We start from the raw sequence: 27,426 nt of genomic DNA on the forward strand, positions 1-27,426 counted from the left end.
TTGATAAATCTTCTCGAGCCCTGGCGCTTGACTACGAGCTGTTTATAAACTCAACCATTCCCTTTATCGCCTTTCATATTGATATAGTCGTGGAAAGCTTTCATGCACTCCACCTCCATCCTATTAATTACAACAATTACCTCACGACTATCTTCATTTTTCGCTTCTTTCGTCTTCTTTCTTTGATGATGATACACAACTGAATCCCGAAAAACTCGCCTTCAGGCCTTAATATACACTGATACCACGCGACCTTTACGTTACCCAGACGAGTCAATTCCTAATAAAACGGCCAGTTAGATACAAGCGAAATCTCTACAATACTCGACGACTCCCCGAGTTTTATCTTGCATATCGTTGCTTTATACACTCTTTGGTTAGATATGAAGTGCACGAGCTTCTCGACTGGTGAGAACTATTACGTCACTATCACTGTCATATTGCTTACACGAGTTTGTATTCTTTAGTCAGCTCCGGATAATGCTTTCTAAGAGATTTTCTCAACAATGACAATGTCAAGAACAATTCAAGTTATTGGACTGTATTATTGGCAACTAAGGCTCGGCTAACGTGGGTACGTGGGAAAGCCTGCCAGTAGCTTCTCGTGGGTCGGTGGTTCTTTCCTGGGTTTTCCAGGGTTCTTCCTCCACCAGTTATACTGGCCGCCATATATGGCCTATCTTGTGCTGAAAAATGGCGTTAAACCCTAGAACAACAACAACAACAACAACAACAATTGGCAACTACATGTCTATTGCCGCTGTCGACTATGATAATGCGTGTCCCTTGCGTAGGATTCGTGGAAAAGGGTGTGTGGCTATATCAGGGCATATCACGTGCAATAACGACAAAGATCTTTTACAGATTGGCGATGACGGCATTGCTGATATTGGATTAAGAATAAATTATAATACGTTTGTCTTTTTCATTCAAGTTAAATTATCAAGTCACTGGGACACTATTGAATTATACTCGAAGTACACTGGGACACTATTGAATTATAGTCGAAGTACACTGGGACACTATTGAATTATACTCGAAGTACACTGGAGAACTACATGGAAAGTTCAATACATACGCAGTGTACGGTTCAGTTATTCTTGTGGGTAACTACTATTACAGTACTAATTCAACTGACTCAAAATATAATTTGCTGAGTTACCAGTTCGTTATCAACGACTGAATTTCTTTGAGCAATCGTGGCCTTCGTTTAGGTTCCCAGCATTTGTATATTTCCTATTATGATGTATGTCGTTAATGGTTCACATTGTAATTGATAATCCCAATACCGACAGGCTAGATGAGACTATCTTCATTCATGGGGATGCGATCTATGTTTCTAACCTCTGACCTATATTAGGATATATAAAATTTCATTTTTAAGCGATGAGTGTTTCGAAGTTCGATTATTAAAAGCTGGATACGACAATAATACGTGTGAGAACGATGAGTGATTCGAAGTTTGATCATTTAAAGCTTACAGAGTCGTTCCTATATCATGGCATACAAAACTATTCGTTTTGAAATGCATAGTTAATTCAAAGTTCGTACACCACATGACAATGCGTTGAAATGTAGACTAAACGAAGAAGCAAAGCAAAATACATTTTAGAAGTCATTATATGATGGCAGCTTGATTCAGTCTGTAATTGTCAAGTAGCTAGAAGACTCGTTACTCTTGTCGAGTTATTATCAATATTGTGATTTAACTTTTAGTCGATTTGCACACGCTTTCAAAATGTTTATATTTCTCTTGTTAATTGATTGCTGCGTGAATTGTTTTTTGAAGTTATTGTCAAATTGTCTGTGCATATTTACTGTATTTACGTTTATTGTCCGTTATTGATTTTGTGAATACTCAGGCGAGAATGATGTCCCATGATGTACTAGTGTTTTTTTTTTTGTTTTGTTAGTACTAATGATCAACTTATGTATTTCTATCATCTGTGTCACGACTATTATTTCCATGTGAAAAACATGTACGTGCAACGTTTGATTGTGCATGGTGTTGACATTTAATGTGCTGATATCCTTGTCATATACTTAAAAGTTACGCATCGAGTATACCTATGTCATCTTGGGTAATTTGTTCCACTCTAGCGCTTGGGGGCCCCGAGTGGCCGAGTGGTCTAAAGCACTCTCCGTTACGGACCACTGCTATCTCACCTCTATCTGCGTGGGTTCGAGTCTAGGATTCGGCTAATGTGGGTATGTGAGAAAGCTTGCAAGTAGCTTCTCGTGGGTCGGTGGTTCTTCCCGGGGTTTTCCCGGGTTCTTGCTCCATCATTAATACTGGCCGCCAAGCATATCCTATCATGTGCTGAAAAATGGTGTTAAACCCCATAACAACAACAACAACCACTCTAGCGCTTATTGCACGTATGACTATTTGTATGTACCTAGTGGTTTGAATGTTCTCGCTTATTTCTATGCTGAATATACAGCATTCACTCAACTTTGCTTTTTGTTTGATTTTATTGACCAGATTTATTGATAAGTTTTCGATTGTTCATTTTTCATGTTTTTGTGTGACTGACTGACTGTACTCTTTGTAGCAAGGAAGAACTACAGATATCAGTCAATCAATCAATCAATCAGTCAACCAATCAATCAATCAATCAATCAACTTATGATTTGAAAAGAGCGACACAGTCACTTGTCTGCCAAAACCTTGTACTACGGGAGATAGATATCTGAACTGATCTCGCTTGAATACCACGTATACACAGATAATTCCCGGAAGCGCTTTTTCTCTTTGGATGTCCTCGAATTAATTTGAATTGGCAATTTGAAGAAAAAAATATCACTGTGCTGTTGACTTATAAATGAAAAAGATTCATTTTATATATGGCAAGATATATTTGTCTAAACAATTTAACTTCAATAAAATATACAATCTTTGACTCTTCCTTTCCAGATTTCTAAGACTGCAAAGATGGACCTCATACGATGGCGACATGTCGTTCTAATATGGGTGTGTTTGGAAGTAATCTGTTTTGGTGGCATACAGTTTGGATGGGGTACGCTTGTTTTTATTCTGAAAGATGAGGGAATTCATGAAGAACTGTGTATGGAGGAACCGAGGTAGCTATTACCAGCATACAGGTGTCTTAATAGTTCGAGTAAATCAAGTAAATCATAAATAATAATAAATTTTAATCCCTTCTAAAGTTGTTTGAAGTTGGACAGTGTCTAAATTTTAGTTCATCTAACAAAGGCCATTGTGCTTGTGATTTGACCCAACTTCTATCTCGCACTATGCGGACGTGTATTGTCCATCCGCATCTTCCTTGGCTGGTCTTGAATCGGATTGGTTGAGCTTCTCGCCACCCAGGAATCCATTATTCTAATCTAATTTTGGTCTTACATGAAATATGGGTTTATCTAATTAAACTGTCATAAGTAGGCAGTTAGCTAAATACATGCATATTAATGACGTCATCCTGCATCTAATTGGATGAGATTACTACCATTCTATAGATTTTAATTTCTGGTGCATATATCCATATACCATATCAGTCTCCTATAAGGGTGTAATATCAGTGATATATTTATTAATAAGGTGCTCTTGTATCTGATTGGCATGGCTTGTCGGTATTCTAGCGACTTAGTCTTGGAATAAATTCTGGTCAGACTTAATAAAAGGTTTCTATTATAAATGTGTTCTATATGTTTTATCATTCGCAAGAAATATGCATAGTAATGCGTCTGATTTTAGTAGCAATGTGTGGCACTTTGGGGTCAATGTAAAGTTAATATGGACACAACGATATTCCGGGCAAAATAGTCATTTAACATATGAATGTTACTCTGGGGCATAAGGATAATTTAACATCGGAATAACATCTTAGACCATAAGGAGCAGTTTACATGGGAAATAATTCTATATTTCGTGTGTATTTTTAAAATTGAGAAGGTACAAGGGATGTTAGTTATAATTCAGTTTCTACAGACCTGCTATATTATAGCAGCTTTGTTGAAAGCAAACAATGCACTTCCATTTTCAATTCGATAAAGCGAAAGATTATATTTATGTTCGAGTTCGGAAGCAACAGAATAAAGGTGCTTCAACGTTTTGCATCGAACACTTTTGACATCATTTGTGACAAAGCGCAGATTGACAGAGAAAGAAACTAATTTGTTCTGCTGTTATGTATAACATATGTGTGTTTAACATTTGTCCATGATTGTAGATTGTAAGGGTCATTTGTAAACAGTATATTGCATATCTAACTTGTTTCCATGATTGCAGCATGTACTTTACTTGAATTTCAGTTTATTACATTGGAGTTTCCTTAGAAAGTATCTGGTCTAACTGATTGTTTTCAGGTTATTTGATACAATTTAAGCACACAGACCTGGTCTAGTTTACAAATTTGAGGGAAATTTCCATTGGATATTACCTAGGTTCATGACATTTTGTTAGTCTTAAATCATGTGGCAGTCTGTATATGAAGAAAACCAAGTAAACAGTTATTCATTCCCATCTTAAAGTCAGTTTTTGCGGAATCACTTTTAACTGTGTTCAGATATAATTTGACATGAACTACGTATCCAAATTATTCAATGGAATGACAAACTGGTCATTGACTAAAATGCTATTATGGGATTATTGTGAATTAATTCCAAGAAATTCAGGATTTTATCATTAGGATACAGCAAGACCATTGGTACATCGGAATATTCAGGGATATTGGTACATCAACACATTCAAGATTAGAATTCATTCGTAACACTATATTTTTGCACTTGTGCTACTCTAGTAAGATTATTTGAGATTTAATTCACGATACTGTAAGTTCCTTATTAATTTTCACATTGTATTCTAAGGAAAAAAATTGTTTGTTAAGTTGTACAAAAACAATTGTTGATTTTGCTTTTTCTGTTACTTAGTTTTAGACCGAACAGTCACAACACTGTTCAAATTTGAAAACGGTCATACAACAGAAACCTGAAAGTTCTGCATCGAACACTTTGGATACAATTGTGTTCTGCGTTGCCAAATATCAAGAAAGAATGACAGGCAAACAAATAGATCGACAACAGAGAGTGAACAATTCAGAAACAGAGTATGTTTTGCTAAAAGTGAAGACAGAGTCTGCATCAATTTTTCTAAATTAACATTTTTGTGTCATCTCATACTAAGACAGATCTTTTGGCAGAAGTTCACTCTTACGGATTTGAAGTAGAAACGCTTGATTTGTATCCAATAACATCCTCCGCCTACTCAATTCGTATGCAAAAGCATTCTCCACCTACTCATTTCGTATGCAAAGGCATTCTCCACCTACTCAATTCTTATCCAATAGCATCCTCCACCTACTCAATTCGTATGCAAAGCATTCTCCACCTACTCAATTCGTATGCAAAAGCATTCTCCACCTACTCAATTCGCATGCAAAAGCATTCTCCACCTACTAAATTCGTATGCAAAAGCATTCTCCACCTACTCATTTCTTATCCAATAGCATTCTCCACCTACTCAATTCGTATGCAAAAGCATTCTCCACCTACTAAATTCGTATGCAAAAGCATTCTCCACCTACTCATTTCTTATCCAATAGCATTCTCCACCTACTCAATTCGTATGCAAAAGCATTCTCCACCTACTAAATTCGTATGCAAAAGCATTCTCCACCTACTCATTTCTTATCCAATAGCATTCTCCACCTACTCAATTCTTATCCAATAGCATTCTCCACCTACTCAATTCGTATGCAAAAGCATTCTCCACCTACTCAATTCGTATGCAAAAGCATTCTCCACCTACTCAATTCGTATGCTAAAGCATTCTCCACCTACTCATTTCTTATCCAATAGCATTCTCCACCTACTCAATTCGTATGCAAAAGCATTCTCCACCTACTAAATTCGTATGCAAAAGCATTCTCCACCTACTCAATTCGCATGCAAAAGCATTCTCCACCTACTCAATTCTTATCCAACAGCATTCTCCACCTACTAAATTCGTATGCAAAAGCATTCTCCACCTACTCAATTCGCATGCAAAAGCATTCTCCACCTACTAAATTCGTATGCAAAAGCATTCTCCACCTACTCAATTCTTATCCAACAGCATCCTCCACCTACTCAATTCGTATGCAAAAGCATTCTCCACCTACTAAATTCGTATGCAAAAGCATTCTCCACCTACTCAATTCTTATCCAACAGCATCCTCCACCTACTCAATTCGTATGCAAAAGCATTCTCCACCTACTAAATTCGTATGCAAAAGCATTCTCCACCTACTCATTTCTTATCCAATAGCATTCTCCGTCTTCTCAGCTCGTATTCAAAAAGAGTGTCCGCCTATTCAAGACTATCATAACATAGTTCCTACAGAAAAGAAAAGCGATTTGTTTTCCACGAGGCAATTTTGTTACGTTCAAAACAGTCCTAAAATGACTTCCAGAGCTGAAGTACCTAGTCCTTGCTTTGAAAGCGGCTACATTTATTAGAAACTTACTGTAGTCGATGCTTGTTGGAGCTGAAATGACATTGTCGGACCAAAGCGATAAGCAAATCCAACTGTTCGAGTTTGAAAAACGTCAAATCTTAAAACGACCATACATGGAGTATTCCTACTTGTTTCGAAAAGAATCTGTTAACTGTCTCTCATTTCATATTGGGAAACTACAGCAACTTGAATTTAAGGCAGCTAAAAATTAAATTGTTCAGTTCACAGTTTTTCTCAAACGATGATACTTTTCAGAACCTGCACAGATCTACAAAAGAGATACTACTCAACTGATTGCCAAATTAAACAAAAGCCCAATCCCTCCAAAAGTCATTTTGGAAATGTATAGTCGAATGTTTGTGTACATTTCTGACCAGAAGTGTGATATGTTATCTCTGCTACATTTTTACAGATGGACACTGCATCAGCGTATTCTGGTAGGTAGAGGTGGTATCATGATATGGAAAAAGAGGCGATTTAGTCAATTACACTTGAATCCGCAATCATAATGAAAATATCACGTATTTTCCAGAAGAAACGTGAAGCCAAGATCTACTAAATTCAACGGCGCCTTACAGTATAAGCAAAGTGTTAGCATAAGTTCACATGAGTGAGAGTAAACAAGAAATTCGTCTGTTAGCATCTGAAGATTATTTTCACATTCAAAATACTCAAACATTAACTACCAAATATATTAGAACTACGTACACGATCATTTTAAAAGATTTCCATTCTCAAATTCTGACAAAGAAACCAGTTGTTTTCAATACCGTCTCATTTAAATCAATGTTAGAAGAATTACAACAACAGTGTCAAGCTAAAGAACATATTCCGTTGAGACATTCGATGTCGCATGACAGGTTGTAATATTCTGTGTGGATCTAGTTTAGTACACCTGCAGAATGAACTTCATCTAAAACCTTGAACAAACTTTAACACATTCAACAATACAAGAATGAGTTTGAAAATAGCAATAGAAAAATCATCTTCAGTATGACGCACGTTTCACCTTGAAGACGCAAAGGAAAACATAAGTTTGATTGCACGATCAACTTTACAGTACCAAAGAAGCATAGTTCAGATTGACAACCATCAAGATGAAATGTGCTTAGCCGTTTTGTCTCTATCACATGCAAGGAAAACGATACAGCGAAATGGAAACTATCATGGAAGAGCATTGGAAAATTGGACAAAGTATAGAAAGGGAGACAAGCAAGGTCCATTTTGAAGACGCAGGCAACACCAGAAAGAGCATATGTGGAGTTGTTGCAATGCAAAGCCATCAAGACTTGTAGACTCTTTGTTATTCGTTGAAATATATACCTTCAATTTGTTCGTACAGATCTCGTGTTCCAAAAACCGGACTTTCCAGACGGAAAACGTATTCCCGTTTTCATCACTAAGATCATTTCAATGCTATGACTGGTATCTCATGATTTTTTTAATACTATCGCAACAAATATATATATATATATATATATATATATATATATATATATATATATATATATATATATATATATATATATATTTATATTTGAGAACGACGTTGTGGCTCTTTAGTCTCCAGGTCTTTGATTCCAGAAAGACAATTCCGATCTCAACGCTCTACATGAAAGCGAACATTCGTCAGTTCAACATGTTACGAGCAGCATCGCATGAAACGCTTCCAACGACAGAAAAGTGCTTACCAACTATTGGCAGTGTTTTCCACCTGTGGAAATCATGTTTGTACCAATAACAGCACAAAGAGGTCACACGTTTGCGTAAGAAAGAAACGACGTCCTTTTTCTGACAAAGGCGTCAAGTTGGTTCATCAATGCTAGATTCAAAAGTATGCCATCCACCTCTAAGAAGTAGTTTATGACGACTGGAACAAGAAAAGGAAATAGGATATTATACGGATACAATGACAGAAGTGGCTAATGCCAATATGACATGGACCCCTTATGAAGTAACTATTGCACCTTTCGATAACTATTTTTGAATAACTGATGTATTGAGCAACTGAAATAAATTTATACCATTGCCAAAAGTGTGTGAATTAGTGTACTAAAAAGTGTTTTGCCCAACAGGAAACTAGCCTGCATACGACACCAATCTATTCAAACTGTCAGTCCTCGATACCCGGATGAAGCTTTGCGTTGGTTACATTACTTGTGTGAAACTCAGGACAAGTCGATAAACATGCTAGAAATTGCGTACAGAAAGAAAGATTGGATCTTATTCCTTGGAAGGATATGATTGAGAAAACGCACATACCGTGTACATTTGTCTGGGATGTTTATTAAACGAATATCCGTCTTCTTTTCCTGCAAGGTTTGTATGACAAATCATACCAACGATGCCAGACATTAGATTGTCAAGAATAACAACTGATAGAAATGTAGAAACACTACAAGATCGACGCTTCAAAACTGATCCAAAAATGTGACACGTTACCTACCAATACGATGTAGTGGACATCGAACCTTTGAATCCAAGCAACAGCTTGTCTGGAAGATGAACTAGTGTCAAATGCTTGTTTAAGAAGCGAACGAATCTCAAAGAGAAGAAATTTTATATATACATACATATATATATATATATATATATATATATATATATATATATATATATATATATATATATATATATATATATATATATATATATATATGTGTGTGTGTGTGTGTGTGTGTGTGTAAATAACCTCAATTCCCACTGGAAGCCCTGAATGTTTGAAAGAATACATCAGCTTAGATCACAATAGATTTTACAACCGTCTGATCAAGTGTCAAATGCGCCATCGAAAAATTCGTACAATCTAACCAGGTATCATAATTGCCACAGAAACATGCTTCCTCTATGCCGCACGTGTGCTGAATAGTTTAATGAAGAACTACCTCCACCCTGACCATGAATAAGCTTTTCCGGGAACGTTGGTGAGGTTCGAATTGTTTCATGCTCTCGATCATGGATACCAACTGATACAAGTGTACAAATTTTAGCACTTTCTTACCACTAACCAATACCAACAGGATTCATGTTTATCCAGTCGAGTGAATTTATTTTTCATGCTACCTTAACGAATTTCTGAAAATGAAACAGTAAGCTAGGGGCCAAGATGAATTCAAAGGTGGTGTCCATTCATAAAATGTATCGGCTTAGAACTCATCAAACTTAATAAAAAAGAAGATCGTTTTATAAAATTACATTAAATTATTTGTACGAAAATTGACTCACCGTCCGATATTCACAATGATCGACTACTTGATGGAGCCAAGTCAATACTTTCAATTCATTGATAATAAAGGAAACCTCATCATTTACGTGGAAATCATACTTGGATATTTGATCTTCCGGAATAAAGACGACCTTCCAGATTTTGCATCACCCTGCAATTGTGATAATAACATCATTGCTGCCTAAGGCGACAGCAAATACCAGTTTATAATGGTACTGAGATCTTGTAACCATTAGGGGACTAACTCCTTTACTTTGATACCGATACTTGTATGTACATCGATTTACCTGGTAGCTATCACCCACTCATTGAAAGGGAACGTTTAGGAGCAAGGAACAACGATCATAGTATACGTTCGTCAGGAAGAAGAATACACATTTCCTGTGGCTTCGTCTGGCTAGTGTAACTGTGTCAGTCGATTCCAAAGCAAATGACCTAGATATATGCGATGACCCAGTTACAAACCTTTAGCCAGAGGAAGATTTGTCTACCTGGGAGAAGCAGATAAAATACAAAGTTTCAGTTGTAGTGTTACACTTTACGAATGGGCGTATAAATATAGAGTTTACCTTGGGCACACCAATTGATTTCCATGCTATCGCTACCTCCTCTTGGTGGGTACAGAATATGATTCTCGTATAGTCGTTAGTAGAATTCGTTGTTTATTGCTGAGCTGCGTGAAGGTACTAACATATACTTCGTAAAGACGACAATTGATCTGAATGGCATAACAAGGCTGATTCCAGGCAAAACCGAGAGGATAAAACAATGCTGTTGAGAATGGATACATGTGCACTGTTTAGAAGAAAGAGAAGCTGCTTACTGATACGTTGTATCAAAGTTCCCCCCCCCCCTTCTCTCTCCATAGAACAGTTTTATTTTTAACAAGTACAATATTCGATATCTAGTACTTAAAAATCGTCAGTTTTAAGTAACAAACTTAATAAAGAACTAAATCTGCCTCATAATTGCATTAACATTACAACACACTTTCTGACAATGTTTGTCAAGCGAATGGGTAACGTCTGTCAGCGTCCCAAATATAGAATAGAAAAATCGGCAGTTTGTTACAAATCTAATTGAAAAAACAAATCATAAAAGAATTTTCATAGAAACCCACGTATGTTTATCAAGCGACAACGGATACCAGATTAGTAAACGAGTTGAAATCTAGGATTGCAAAAACGAATAGAGTATTACAAATTCTTAACTTCGTTTTGCTCCGTACTTAATTTATAACGGCTCTGTTTGTATCCAGATTCATGGGCGCCCATACATAAGAACAAGTCGTAGGGGAGATGGGGCGAATTGAGTGCAACAATGTTCAATTGTTGATGTTTTGACTTTTGGAAGGTTTCAGTTACTCACTACACACTGTGTGCTGGATAGTAAATGTTGGGTAGTGTTGAGTATATAACTGGGCGTTGTTGATAGTAGATAATTGGGATTTGGTTACTCCAAACGATGTGTTGAGTGGTGTAGTGTGGAGTGTTGGTCTTTAACTGAATATTGGTCACTCTAAACGGCGTTTAGATAGTAATTGTGGGCAGTTGTATATCACACAACTTGGTGATGACTAATATATATTTGGATGTTGGTTACTTGAACGGCACGTTGAATGGTATCGTGTGGGGTATTGAATAGCAGATAGCTGAGAATAGGTCACTCGAAACGGCAAGTTCGATAGTTGATAACTGGGTGATGAATAGTAAATGTGGAATACTGGGTTGTAAATCAACGGAATATTAGATAATTGAGTACTGGTGACTTCAAACGGCGTGTTAGCAAATATAGGGTATTGGATAGAGTTTGATTGGGGGCTGGATCGTATAAAACTGGATGTTGGTCACTCAAAACAGTCTGCTGTGTTGCAGAGTGTGGGGTTGTGAGCAGTAGCACTCATCGTAGTGAGAGAAAACAATCACTTGTACTTACTGTTGTAGTAGCAATCATTATAGTGAATAACAACTCACTCGTACTTGTTGTTGCAGTAGCATACAATTTCAGTTAACAAGAGTCCTGAAAATTTTATTTTTCTTGAAATTGCTATGTGTTGGATTAATTATACCTGGACAAAGCCATTGCGAAAAAGAACGTATTATTTATATGTTCACAATGCGCCAATGCTCATTATTCAACTGCTACTTGTTTCAGTTTATGACGATATTCATTATAAATGATTGATGGCTGATATTAATAATTATACCGATATTCATTATAATTGACTGATGGCCGATATTAATGTTTATGCCGATATTCATTATAAATGACTGATGGCCGATATTAATGTTTATGCCGATATTCATTACAATTGACTTATGGCCGATATTAATGTTTATGCCGATATTCATTATAAATGACTGATAGCTGATATTAATGATAAGTCTGACTGGGGTCAGAGGTTAAAATGTAATGCACTGCCAGAAAGTATTTTACCTAACGAAGCTGGGTTCTTCAATCACTACCCTCTGAATAAGCCGCAAAGAGAATTGTCCAACTGAAGTTATCACATAGAGAGTGTGCTTCATAGAATATATATAGAATGACAACGCATTGTCCAATTGAAGCTGTCACATAGAGCGTGTGCTTCATAGAATATATATAGAATGACAACCCATTGTCCAACTGAAGCTGTCACATAGAGAGTGTGCTTCTTAGAATATGCATAGAATGACTACTCATTGCCCAATTGAAGTTGTCACATAGAGCGTGTGCTAAATAGAATATACATAGAATGACTACTCAATGCCAAGTTGAAGTTGTCACATAGAGCGTGTATTTCATAGAATATATATAGAATGACTACTCATTGTCCAATTGAAGTTGTCACATAGAGAGTGTGCTTCATAGAATATATATAGAATGACTACTCATTGCCCAATTGAAGTTGTCACATAGAGCGTGTACTTCATAGAATATATATAGAATGACTACCCATTGTCCAACTGAAGTTGTCACATAGAGCGTGTGCTTCATAGAATATACATTGAATGACTACTCATTGCCCAATTGAAGCTGTCACATAGAGCGTGTGCTTCATAGAATATATATAGAATGACTACTCATTGTCCAATTGAAGCTGTCACATAGAGCGTGTGCTTCATAGAATATATATAGAATGACTACTTATTGTCCAATTGAAGCTGTCACATAGAGCGTGTGCTTCATAGAATATATATAGAATGACTACTCATTGTCCAACTGAAGTTGTCACATAGAGCGTGTGCTTCATAGAATATACATTGAATGACTACTCATTGCCCAATTGAAGCTGTCACATAGAGCGTGTGCTTCATAGAATATATACAGAATGACAACCCATTGTCCAACTGAAGCTGTCACACAGAGCATGTGCTTCATAGAATATATATAGAATGACAACCCATTGTACAATTGAAGCTGTCACATAGAGAGTGTGCTTCATAGAATATATATAGAATGACAACCCATTGTACAATTGAAGCTGTCACATAGAGAGTGTGCTTCATAGAATATATATAGAATGACTACTTATTGTCCAATTGAAGCTGTCACATAGAGAGTGTGCTTCATAGAATATATATAGAATGACAACCCATTGTACAATTGAAGCTGTCACATAGAGAGTGTGCTTCACAGAATATATGCAGAATGACAACCCATTGTCCAACTGAAGCTGTCACATAGAGCGTGTGCTTCATAGAATATATATAGAATGACAACCCATTGTCCAATTGAAGCTGTCACATAGAGCGTGTGCTTCATAGAATATATATAGAATGACTACTCATTGCCCAATTGAAGTTGTCACATAGAGCGTGTGCTTCATAGAATATATATAGAATGACTACTCATTGTCCAATTGAAGCTGTCACATAGAGCGTGTACTTCATAGAATATATATAGAATGACAACCCATTGTCCAACTGAAGCTGTCACATAGAGCGTGTGCTTCATAGAATATATATAGAATGACAACCCATTGTCCAACTGAAGATGTCACATAGAGCGTGTGCTTCATAGAATATATATAGAATGACAACCCATTGTCCAATTGAAGCTGTCACATAGGGAGTGTGCTTCATAGAATATATATATATATATAGAATGACAACCCATAGTCCAACTAAAGTTGTCACATAGAGCGTGTGCTTCTTAGAATATAGATAAAATGACAACCCACTGTCCAACTGAAGTTGTCACATAGAGCGTGTGCATCTTAGAATATATATAGAATGACAACCCATTGTCCAACTAAAGTTGTCACATAGAGAGTGTGCTTCTTAGAATATATATAGAATGACAACCCATTGTCCAACTAAAGTTGTCACATAGAGCGTGTGCTAAATAGATTATATATAGAATGACTACTCATTGCCCAATTGAAGCTGTCACCTAAAGCGTGTGCTTCATAGAATATATATAGAATGACAACTCATTATCCAGTTGAAGCTGTCACATAGAGCATGTGCTTCTTAGAATATACATAGAATGACTACTCATTGCCCAATTGAAGCTGTCACATAGAGCGTGTACTTCATAGAATATACAAAGAATGACTACTCATTGCCCAGTTGAAACTATCACATGGAGCGTGTGCTTCTTAGAATATATAAATAATGGCAACTCACTGTCGAATATAAACTGTTATCCTTCTTAGAATATATAAATAATGGCAACTCATTGTTGAATTGAAACTGTCATCCTTCTTAGAATATATAAAGAATGACGATTTAATTGGTTCCAGAATGTCCACAACGTCAAAGAAATCTTCAAGACAGGAGAAGATAGACACAAACTAAAGATACATGTGATCAATGTCAAGAGAAAAGATATGGATCTGCAAAGTTGTCATAAGAGAATAAAAGAGAACAAAGAGAAGCAGCCTTCAGAGGAATGGAAAAACAAATCATTCAAGTGAAGAAATTAAGAAAGCAAGACAAGCAGAAGGAGAGAAGAAAGAGGTGAAGAAGAACCCATGCCAGGAAATTTTAAAGAGAAAGAGAGCAAAACAAAAAAGAGAACATTGACTTTCGTGACGCTTTATTGAAATTTCATTGCGAGTTTTATTAAGGAGAACGTATTTGAGTAGTGTATAATTTCCAAGAGATCTATGAAGGTTCTGAAAAGGGTATTTTGGGTGTTTTTGAAAATATAACAGACTTTACAACATCAGCTGTAACTACCTTAAACCTTTTTTTACGTACAAGTTCTGAACATGTTGTGATAGTTGCTGCGGCTACCTACTGTGAAAGAAAGAGACTGCTAAAAAATAATGTTTAAAACATGCGTTTCTTGACAAGTACAGGCGCTATATATACGATGCAGTAACATTTATCGTTTTCAAACTCGTACAGAAAATAAATATTTCTCTCTCTCTCTCTCTCTCTCTCTCTCTCTCATAGATTAACATTAGCTAAAGTTCATAGGTTAACATTAGCTAAAATTCATAGGTTAACATTTGCTAAAGTTCATAGGTTAACATTAGCTAAAGTTCATTCCCATTAGCAGCTATAAATGTGGGTCTTACAGTCTCGTTCTTAAATTCCGTTACGGGATACGATGCCATATCCAGTAGGACTACAGCCACTACGCATTGTTACAGACAGGCAGAAAATTCCTTCTAACAACTACATAACATTCCATATGTGCGATATACTCTAGTTCTGCCGTTTTCAGACTCTATAGCAAATAAGAAGGGAAGTTCATTGTTTGCTTTCCACAAAGGTGATACAATGTTACAGGACAGCCATATGTTTCTCAAATTACCTTTGAGACCAGAGTCCGTTTCTATCTCAATCACCTCACTACAAAGGTAATCTTCCTTAACACCTTTATATCCTCACGTTACTCGTTTGATCGGGTGAGTTAATCTCCACATTACCCATCTGTTTAGCTGATTTAGTCCCCACATTACCCATCTGATTGGCTGAGTTAGTCTTTATATTATCAGTCTGATTGGCTGATTTAGTCCCCACATTACCCATCTGATACACCATATAGAAATAACGGCAGTAAAATTTGTTAAAGAATTGAAAGAGAATTTAAAATCGGAATTATCAGAATAATATTGATCGTTGTTTGTTTGTTTGTCGATGCAGAAATTGGACCTAATCGCTCCCAAATGTATCATAGTCTTTAGACGTCACTTTACCCGTGAATGATGAAGTCAGATTAGTTCACAGAAAGAAAACAGAACGAATAATGAAACTTCAATCCTTTGTTGCATTAATTACAATTAGACATTTTCTTTTATGCCTCCTGTTTTTAATGTTTGAGCACCATCGGTCTCAAACGAAACACTATGATATTCTGGTATAATGGAGTGGAATATTCCAATCATCACTCTAGATGAATTTATATTTGTTTGGAACACTATAATATATTGGTATAATGGAGTGGAATATTCCAATCATTACTCTAGACGAATTTATATTTGTTTAGAACACTATAATATTTTGGTATAATGGAGTGAAATATTCTAGTCATTGCTCTAGACGAATTTATATTTGTTTAGAACACTATAATATTTTGGTATAATGGAGTGGAAAATTCCAGTCATTGCTCTAGATGAATTTATATTTGTTTGGAACACTATAATATTTTGGTATAATGGAGTGGAATATTCCAATCATTACTCTAGATGAAGTTATATTTGTTCAATATTCCAGAGGAGGAAAAAACACAACAAATTTAACAGAAGCTGTCTCTGTGCACTGTCCAGACCAGGATGCGCGATTCAACCTGTATTACACGGTAGCCACGTCGGCAGTTGTTGTTTTCCTCATATTAGGCGGCCCTCTTTTCTCCAAGTTCGGTACAAGAATTGTGCGCCTGGTTTTTATGTAAGTTTGGTTTTCACTTGAGTTCACTTGAGTCTGAATTATAAATGACAAATCCTCTTGTGATGAGAGTTTGGAAACAACATACATCATCATAATCATTTTTGTGACACTGGATCTTCTTGGATGATAATAGTGTAACCTAGTATACATGCAAATAGACCGTTACATATGTTCCTATCATGATTTTATTCTTAAAACTATGGCAGCGACAATCAAAAAGAAATAATTTGGGTACAGATTCACAAGTCTAGGATCCAATCGGAACACGCCTGGGCTTTGCCGCTATAACTGAAACAATACCTGGTAAATATCACCGCTGTGTTTGATAATATAGTGTGTTGTTGTTATTGTTGTTGTATGGTTTAACGCCATTTTCCAACACAAGATAGGATATACATGGCGGCCATTATAACTGGTGGAGGAAGAATCCTGGAAAAACCCGGGAGAAGCCACCGACCCACGGGCAGCTAGTGGCAAGCTTTCTCAGGTACCCACGTTAGCCGAGCCTTAGTCTCAAACCCACGCAGACAGGGGTGAGACGGCAGTGATCCGGAATGGTGAGCGCTTTAGACCACTCGGGAACTCGGGTCCCCAGTATAGTGTGTAGTTAATCATCACTCAACGCTGTATTTGACAGTATAGTGGTTGGAAATTATCACTATACCATGTATTTATTAGTAATATGTGTAGAGAATTATCACTTAACGCCGTATTTGACAGTATAGTGTGTAAGGGATTATCACTCAACAGGACCGGACCCCGGGGAGAGGGCGCGTCTGAGATCACCGGAAACACTCCCAGGCTAAAAAAGAAACACGCACATAAAAGTACCATCACTGGTCACTTTCAATTTGATCATCGTTTTATTCTTGTGCGCGTTTATTGGGTATTATGCACAATCTGAGTAAATAGACACAAAGACTTTTGCTACAGTACCCATTCAAGGAAAGTCAGTGCCCTTTTGAAATTTTGCAGAAAAAAATAACATCACTTGACCTAATCCGGCCCTATTGTAAATTGACCGTTGTTTTTCCCTCCCATCCATTGGCTTTTTCCAAATATTTTCATTTACAAGGGTATCAAATCACCAGCCTAGAATAAATGTTAAGTGCAGAGATAAGTTTTGTCTTCAGATAGAATTATTCGATGCTTATTACTCAATCTGTAAAGACCATTATACCAAAAAACTAGAATGAAGTCATGGCAAATAGGTTAGAATATTACTGACATTCTAATATAAAATCTAAACCAACATCATCTCCATTAAGGTCCAAATAAAATTATATCAAATTTTGACCGTCTTTGACCTGTGGTTTCTGTAAAATCTTGTCACCAAATAAGGTCAGGTCCTTTCACTATCTTAACAAGGACTTCATTGTCATTTGGTATATGTATATAGTAGAGACAAATCTCTTCATATGTGTCATGTCACGCATATACGTTTCCTTTGTAAAAACGTCAATTTAATTCATTCATCATTGAAGCGTTAATGATGGTCACTCATCGACTGTCGTGATATTTCTTGACCAAAACCATGATACGTTTATCTTTTCAAGTTTGAATTTATTAGACTTGATTGTAATTCTATGACATTAGCATGATAATTTTAGCACAGTACTGTTTACCTTTCACACGTTATCATTTCATTGACATATTTGTCGGACTTCCGGTTGTCGGGAATTCCTCTAATATTTATCCATCGTTCTTCATCCAGGATGTGAGGCTACCTACCATTTGGAGTCTGGTCACAATTACTTTTTGTTTCTATTCTCTACATTTGTTTCTCAGTACTGAACTTTCCGTTGTGCCCAAACGATAATAAATCATATTTTATTCGACAGTACTTTGAAAGTTCTTATCATAGGCTATCCGGCATTGTGTTTATGACAGGCTGGATTATAACCAAAATAACATACACTGGGTCGCAGACTTCACTGTCGGGCCAACATTAATGCCTCTTTGCTCACTGTGCACTATCTCCGTAATACACACAGACAACTTTACCACAATGCTCAATGTGCACTATCGCCGTAATACACACAGACAACTATACCACAATGCTCAGATTCTAAATAATATGCAGTCACCTTTATATGAAAACTAAGAATGCCTAAATCAAACTATTGGATCACCATCGAAAGGAGAGAGGAAAACTACTCTTTAAATAGACTGGGACTATGTTACACATGTATTGTGTCATGTACTCAGTCAGTTAGTATAAATAATAGCACACGCAAAAAGAAAATTGTGATGGGACCAGGTTCATATTTTATAGCAAAACTATATTGCGTTTCAATGTCAAAAACCATAAAAGGCGACAATTTAATAGGAAAATACAACTCCAAGGTGGCTCTGTTTTACTGAAGAATGTAACTAATCTCTCTGATGAAGACCTAAGCCATGTCTTTGAGGTGCTATGATGAAGACCTAAGCCATGTCTTTGAGGTGCTGTGATGAAGACCTAAGCCATGTCTTTGAGGTGCTATGATGAAGACCTAAGCCATGTCTTTGAGGTGCTATGATGAAGACCTAAGCCATGTCTTTGAGGTGCTATGATGAAGACCTAAGCCATGTCTTTGAGGTGTTATGATGAAGACCTAAGCCATGTCTTTGAGGTGCTATGATGAAGACCTAAGCCATGTCTTTGAGGTGCTATGATGAAGACCTAAGCCATGTCTTTGAGGTGCTATGATGAAGACCTAAGCCATGTCTTTGAGGTGCTATGATGAAGACCTAAGCCATGTCTTTGAGGTGCTATGATGAAGACCTAAGCCATGTCTTTGAGGTGCTATGATGAAGACCTAAGCCATGTCTTTGAGGTGTTATGATGAAGACCTAAGCCATGTCTTTGAGGTGCTATGATGAAGACCTAAGCCATGTCTTTGAGGTGCTATGATGAAGACCTAAGCCATGTCTTTGAGGTGTTATGATGAAGACCTAAGCCATGTCTTTGAGGTGTTATGATGAAGACCTAAGCCATGTCTTTGAGGTGCTATGATGAAGACCTAAGCCACGTCTTTGAGGTGCTATGATGAAGACCTAAGCCATGTCTTTGAGGTGTTATGATGAAGACCTAAGCCATGTCTTTGAGGTGCTATGATGAAGACCTAAGCCATGTCTTTGAGGTGCTATGTATCAGTGTGGTAATTTAAACTAATCGTAGTAACTTATGGCAATTACAATGCATATGTCCTTTTGAATTATTGCCGTCACCACCTGTCTACTGGAGAGAACAGTAAGATGTATGTACATCAAGTTAAAATGTCCTACGTACGGAGATTTCAAAATGACATTAAGGGTGCAAGCACAGGAAAAATATTAATCTTGACAAGTCAGAATTGTGAAGCAATACTCATGTATTAAAGTGATAATTCATCCAAAAAATATAAGAGGTCTCTAGAAGTATATTTATCCATTTACAGGCTAAATAACTAATAAGGTACGCTAGGTATCATAAACATTAAGACGATGTGGGGACGGTGAGGTTTGATGATTGGCGCATTAGTAAGTATATACCAGTTAGTACACACCATTATACAGGGAAGTTAAGAGACAGTATACTGAAGTACAAGATAGTACTATAAGTAATCTTATTTATGATGGAAATAACAATTTTAGATATTGCCAGTAAATACAGCCAGCCTCACAGATCAACTATAGGTACAAATAAATCCTATATTATCAACTAAATGTGAATACTGATCTTGAAACCTGTTAACAAAGATGGGCATTTGCATATACGGGACATGTGCCATGAACTTGTTAAGATCAACTGCGAAAATAGTCTGTTAAAGGTCACTGGCCACCTATATTGTACAAACGTGTGATATTATTATAGTTATTAAAAAAAACGCATTGGTTATGTATGGACACCTTAAAAATGTTTAATTTGACTTAAAACTCCGCTTTATAAAATGAAAAAAGCATTCGGTAATCTCCGTAAACAATCGGTAGTTTCCGCGTACCAAAACCGAATATGACGTACATTTATCCCTTCTATTCAACCTAGCCATTCAAGTGCTTAATTTATCCCACGTAAATGTCTATATGATATAGCGCACGATCGCGCTTTTGTACAGCAAATATGGTGCACTGTGTTGCATACGGATGTAACCAAAAGAGTGATGATGGGAAAAAGCGTTCTTTCATTTTCCGAAAAACATGTTTACCAGAAAATAGTGGATTTAATCTGTGGGATCGAAATGGGGAGGGATGGGAAACTTGTATCATTTATGCCGGATTATAGTGAATTTGGCCCAAAGACAATTCGGCCCAACTCGAAATACATTTCGGCCAAACTTAACCATAGCTTGTACGTTCTTTTTCTTCAACAAAAAAGTAGATGCTATGTAAGATGGGTTTTAGGAATAAAAACTAAATTTAAACAAACTATTTTGATATTTTTTGAAAGAAATAATCATATTTCGTAACGTACATATTTATGAGAGAAAACACAAGCTGACATATCTTGCTCGTTCTAATTAAAATATTGAAATACATTTTTTATGCTAAAAAATATATGCATCTGCACAACGACATTTCAATTTAAGTTTTCCGGTCAAATTATCAATAATCATTTATAAAACAAAAATATGAAACAGATATTATTCTACATAATACGTATACATTTTGCTAAGGGTAGTGTACATGAGATATTATAACAAATGTACTTAATTTTAGGCTTCACGTTGTAACACAGCTACATACTAGATTGCAAATGAGAGAGAGAGAGAGAGAGAGAGAGAGAGAGAGAGGGAATAATGTTGAGCATTTTGTCAGTGTTTAGTTGCTGCAATATGAAGCTCTTACCAGTAAATTTTATTGTGTGTTTTATTTATTTTTTTGTTGTCTTAGTGTGTGCGCGTGTAAATTGAAAGCTTGTCATTACTGGTCAATACCGCAATCATATTTGCTCCATTATTCCGTACAAATTAGAAAGGAAATACTTTTGTGTTTAATTTGTGCCCGCCCGCCCCCTACCCCCCCCCCCCCCACACACACACACTCACGGTACAAAATAAATTGATAAACATATACTTGTTTGAAAATAAAATGAAAGAAATGAACCTTGCATTGTTATCATATATTCCTTCTTTTTTCATCATGCGAAAATTATTTTAAAATATATATATATATCCACGAACTCCGTATATGTAGCGGATGCCGGCTTGCGTATGCATCCTTAGTGTAGTGTGCATCGCTTATATCAAATAACAAAATCGCAAATGAGACGAAAGTATCACCCGATTGGTTGAAGGCACCTGCCATTTACGCATGATAAGTTACTTACTGCAAACTGACCCAGATTGTATTGTATCCAGGTTAACTATAAGTCGGTATCTCGCAGCAACAACAAAAATCATTATTTTAAAATACATTCAATGTGAGTGCAAATGATAATCGTTTTGCCTGCATGGGTTACAAAAGTATTATTAAATCAAGTTATTTATGTGTATAATATTTGCCCTGCAAACATCAACTATGATTAATATGGCAAACAAATAAAAGCCCGGGTGATGAACACAACTGGCAGGGAGCAATAAACTCATTGTTTAAACTTATCGACAGGATATCAAATACATATGTTATTTTATTACAATGCAAACTAACCCCGGAAAATTGACTTTGGTATCTTTTTAATTTGCCGATTTTTTATTCTGAAGTCGGCTGACAAAAGAAGACAAGTTTGTTTCCTTTGGATTATTTAATTGTGGCTATTTCTTTCATCTGTTTTTTGTTTTATAAAGTCTGCCGACACAGGAAAGCCAGCATTAATTCTTTTTACCTGTATTAACGGGAATTTTCAAAATAAATTGAAACAATGGAACAGTTTTGAAAGCGACACAATCTAGTGCGTCGTGCACGTATACCGATATAAGGCAGAACAGTAAATTAGTTTTAATTAGTTTCATCTAAATATTCCCTATCCATAGTTTACAGTATTTTATTTTTCGACAACAAGAAGCATGTACTTCGTCTTGCAGGGATAAATGTACACCATTTCCGGTTGGCGTCCTCTGTAGGTGGGAAATCGTAACTAAAGGGAAATAACAGCGTTGTATACTTCTATTTCGAGTAATTAAATTATTATTTCTTCTTTACACTTGATAATATTTTTGTTCTTTTTGTGCGAGTATAACTATTTTTAATCTTCTAATGCAAATCTGATATAAATAGGAAAATGTTGGAGTATGGCCGGTGGCCTTTAAAATATTTGTAGTGTATTTTTAAGAGTGTAGATTAACAGTTATTAAGTTGAATGCTTCATTAGAATGTGCTATCAGCCGAAGCTACAATGCCGCACGCTATCAAAGTAAGAAATTAAAATATGTAACCATACATAACCATATTCATGATGAAAATAATATTTTGGGATATTTTAGGTGCATACAGTCAGATATGTGACTTACAGATCATTTATAGGTACAATGAGATCCTATATTATGTACTAAATGTGAACTTTTGATCCCATAAATTCATAAATATATGGATATTTCTTCATTTGGGATATCTAACCATGTTAAGATCAGTTTCACAAAGTTAATTTCAAATAATCTGTTGGAACATTTTTGGTGTAATCTACTGAGTGTCATTTTTGGTGTAATTTATAGAGTGTCATTTTTGGTGTAATCTATAATGTGTCATTTTTGGTGTAATCTATAGAGTGTCATTTTTGGTGTAATCTATAGAGTGTCATTTTTGGTGTAATCTGTAGAGTGTCAGATGGAATCAGTTCACAATTAATACTTCCAGTTCAGTACCCACGAATGTAGTTCTAGTCTATTTTTAGAACATTTTTTCCTCTCTCATTTTGGTGGTGATAGAAGAGTTTTATTTATGCATTTTTGGTAGGGATTTAAAGGTAACTGTTTATTCTTCATAATATGAGCTCAGGGTGTTGTTGTATGTGTGTATTTCGGCGACAGTGCACAGTGAGTAATAAGGCCTTGGTGATGCTCCGGAAGTGAAATGTGTGTTCTGTTTACATGGTGATGTGTTGACAGTTCAGCATCTAAAAAAAGAGCAGGTCAACCTTTGACGAGAACTTCACCGTGAAGTCATCTTTGAAGGTAGTTTAGATTAGCATATGATTTGTATTGATTGTCACACAGTGGAAAGGTCAGTACTGAGAAACCAATGTAGATAACATATAGTAAAATTAATTGTGTCCTATGTCCAGATATTATTAGTAATTAATAGTGCATAAAATAAAATGGTTCATTAGACTTCCAATAATATCAGCATAGGCCACAATGCTGCACTATGTTAGCCAATGTCTTAACCATAGTGAACAATAAAATAGAATATAGTTTTTGTTAAACTTACTTCATTTTCCTGTTTTACATCGAAGGGAACATATACAAAGGGAAGTATATTTTATCCTTTTAGTCTGTATTTCTTTGGACATTTCTCATTCTCTGACAGTTTAAAATGATTTATTAGACAACTTGAGTAGGTTAATCTACGAAAGTTTTAATATATGGCCACTCATTAAGCACCATGTAGCAATGTTTATAAACAATTACTACAAGGTAAACAAGTATACATCTTACTCATGTAGTCACCCGTCATAAACACATACATCAACAGCTTGGACCCATAATAAATAGTATAAATGCGTACAGGCAAAATATCAACTAGAAAGATGTGTCCGTGTGCTTTGAGTAATGCCTAATTATGACATTCAAAGATATTTTCTCTGCCAGAATTTAACAAATATCCATCAGTGCAGCTTGCATATGGTGCGGGAATATATACATACCGATAATAATTATTATTATCACGAAGCAAATGTTATATATGTGCATTTTTGCGGAAGCAAATAAATTGATTTTTTTTAAAACTCATTTATTGTTAAAATAAATATGAATTTTTAATTTCTAATTATATTTTTCTATTTTAAAGTCAATATACAAAACATAAAAATTTCATGTCAAACATTAATAATAAACTTTTAATACCAATTTAAAACTTTAAGGATATACTACTGGTAGGACTCAGGTCAAAATTAATTTTTGCTATATATATTGTCAGCACTTGTTTCTCAGTACTAAATCTTGCATTGTGTCCAAATGATCATATATCATATTTTATTCTAAAGAACCTTCAAATATGAACTCCAGCTGAAATTCTTTTCATAGGTTATCGGGCACTTTACTTTTGACAGGCTGGACTAGAAACAAAGCACCGTGCATTGAGTTGCAGATTTCACTAACAGATTATTATCAATGCCTCATTACCCACTGTGCTCTGTTGCCGAAACACGCACAGACAATCGCACACACACAATCACACACAGACAATCACACCACAACGCTCAGATTCTACAGAATAAACAAGTGCTTCAAATCAACACTAAGAATACCTACATCTAATTCTTGTATCACCACCAAAAGGAGAGAGAGCAAACAATGCTCAAAAAGAAAAACCCTACTGATACTGAACCGGATGTAATAATTGTGACCCGATCCCAGTTGTTCTAGTTCTGATTAGACTGGTATACTGCTTTATTTAACATATAGTTACGGGCGGTAGCTACAGAGATGCGGGGGTCCAGGCTCTAGTTAGGATGAGAGTTTTCCATTTCTTACTTAGAATAACCGTTTTAACAATGACGTCGGTAGTGTGAGAAATTCGTCACTAAATATTCTTTTCCGTACTAATACAATTGGGAGACATACATTTTAGGAGTTAACAGCCTATGATGCTAGCTTCTAAATTTAGACCGGATTCTAGGCAAACGTTAGCATTTGATTCAGTTCTCCTCCATCATCGAGTGATTCTATTAGCTTTTCGCTTCATCACGATGCTGTTAGCGATGACCTGTCATCTACCTATTGTGACGTCATGAAGTTAGTAAGACTTAATAACAACCACGGGCTTGAGGAAAGTTCGAAATCGTCATTATTTACATTCGATTTTTTTTTAATAGTCAATCGATGTAAAAGGTCTAGAACGTTCCAACAGAGTATCTATCGAAGAAGCTCATCGATTCACGCGATTCCATCTTAGAAACGGTCTCTTTCCAAATTCGATTTGATTCGTTTGTTTTATTTTAAACTCTCTCTTTGTTCAGGGTGCAAAAGAAATTATTAATTTTAAGTGGTGTCTTTAGTAAGGTTTTGGTGTACCTTACATATTTCAATATTTGACTGCGTTCTTTGCTATTTTCCGGCGATTTGACATCTTTGATATTGTATCACGTAGATCACAGTAATTTTGGCGGTGGATTTTCGGTAGAAAACCCTCAAGCTGTTCCGATTGTGAACAGCTGTGGCTGCAATGGTGGTGTGTTATGAAGCGGTATTGTGTGAAGACGTGTCCTCGCAAGTGAAGCAGTATACCCACCCGCCGGAGCAAGCGCATTTGGTTGTAGTTCGCTGAACAAAAAAGGAATAGGCCGAGTTATCGAAAAAGAATACAGGCTCTATAAGGCTCGTACAAGAAGTGCGCAAGCCTAGGAATCCCGGCCTAGCGACAATAAACATTTTTATTGAAGGTTTTCTTCTCTCGTCATTTCGCCCTGTTCGTCTCTCTCTCTCTCTCTCTCGATCTCGAGCGAGTAAAGACGCACTACCACGACCTGGTCGACGACACAGTCGGCGACCCAGAAGATGACCCAGTCGACAACAGTCGGCGACCCAGAGGATGACCCAGGTCGACGACTTAGATCCTAGTCTTCGACCCAGAAGGACAACAATGTCGACGACTCAGTGACTCAGTCGACGACACAATCGGCGACCCAGTCGACGACTAGGCGACCTAGAAGGACGACCCAGTCAAAGACTCAGCAACTCAGTGGACACCTCAGTCGGCGACCCAGTCGGCAACAAGAAGCAGGGAATAAGACGGTATTCCGCTGGTGTAGAAATCTGTCGCACTCTGGATCGCCATTCTTCAGATATATATACAGCGGGGTATAACTCCAAATACAAAGACCTATCCTAAAGAACCCGAGATAGTGAGACTCATGGTAGTGTAGCCGAGAGAGTTCTGTTACATGACATTGCGTACTTAAACATTGGTCCGAGTTCTCCGCTATTTGTCGGCCATTTGCCCCTGTTTAAGTTGCATCACTCAGTTAGAATATTTCTGATGTGGATTGTCGATGAATAGCTATAAGTAGTTAAGTGGGATACTATACGTACAATGGGAATTAGCATTACGGAGACCCCTGGGACAATATACGTACAATGGAAATTTAACATGGCGAAAAATCGTGGGTCAATATACGTACAAGGGGATTTAACATGGAGAAAAATCGTGGGACAATATACGTACAATGGAAATTTAACATGGAGAAAAACGCTGGGCCACTTTAGGGACAATGGGAATTTAACATAGAGTTTGGGTCTGCCTAAGGACAAGGGAAATTAACATGGGGAATAGAGTTTGGGCTTTTGGGATTTTTTTTTTTCTTTTTTTTTTACAGTTTTTTTAAATTTAAATTTAAATTTAAATTTAAAAAAAAGGGGTAGGCAATGGAAAGGCTATCTCTTTTCGAGAAATATGGCTGGCCCTGAAAAGGGCCTTTGGGTTTTCTTCTGCTTCTAGTTTCTTCTTTTTCTCCACCAAGTTCTTATTTTATCTCCAACACTCTTTCTCTTCTTTTCTTTCTTTTTTTTCTCCTGCTCTTCTTTCTTCTTCTCTTCCTCCTCTTCTTTCTTCCTCTTCTCATTTTCTTCTTCTTTTTCAATCTTTTCGTTCCATTTCCTTATTCTTATTCTTTCCTCTTCATCCTCCTTCTCCTCCTTTATCTCTTTCATGACACCACTAATCTTGTCCTTTACCTTTTTTAAGTTATTAATTTCCATCTTTACACGATGGGGACTATAGGAATAATGGTCTTCAACCAGTCTTATCGACATCTGCTCCATCATTCCTAAGTTGTCTAAAACGTCTTGTAATGTTTGTATTT

At 36.4% G+C, this 27,426-nt stretch overlaps 1 protein-coding gene across 1 annotated transcript in view; it reads left to right on the forward strand.

The window, feature by feature from the left end:
- LOC149802422 (equilibrative nucleobase transporter 1-like) overlaps positions 1-27,426 on the forward strand; it is a 234,691-nt gene that overhangs the window by 83,072 nt on the left and 124,193 nt on the right. The window contains exons 2-3 of the mRNA XM_089951629.1: positions 2,918-3,084; positions 16,335-16,508. Of these exons, the coding sequence (XP_089807755.1) occupies positions 2,918-3,084; positions 16,335-16,508 (341 nt within the window). The remainder of the gene's footprint in view (positions 1-2,917; positions 3,085-16,334; positions 16,509-27,426) is intronic.

Source organism: Sinohyriopsis cumingii, chromosome 3 (genome assembly GCF_028554795.1).
Source record: "Sinohyriopsis cumingii isolate HCF-2022 chromosome 3, ASM2855479v2, whole genome shotgun sequence".
Taxonomy (NCBI): domain Eukaryota; kingdom Metazoa; phylum Mollusca; class Bivalvia; order Unionida; family Unionidae; genus Sinohyriopsis; species Sinohyriopsis cumingii.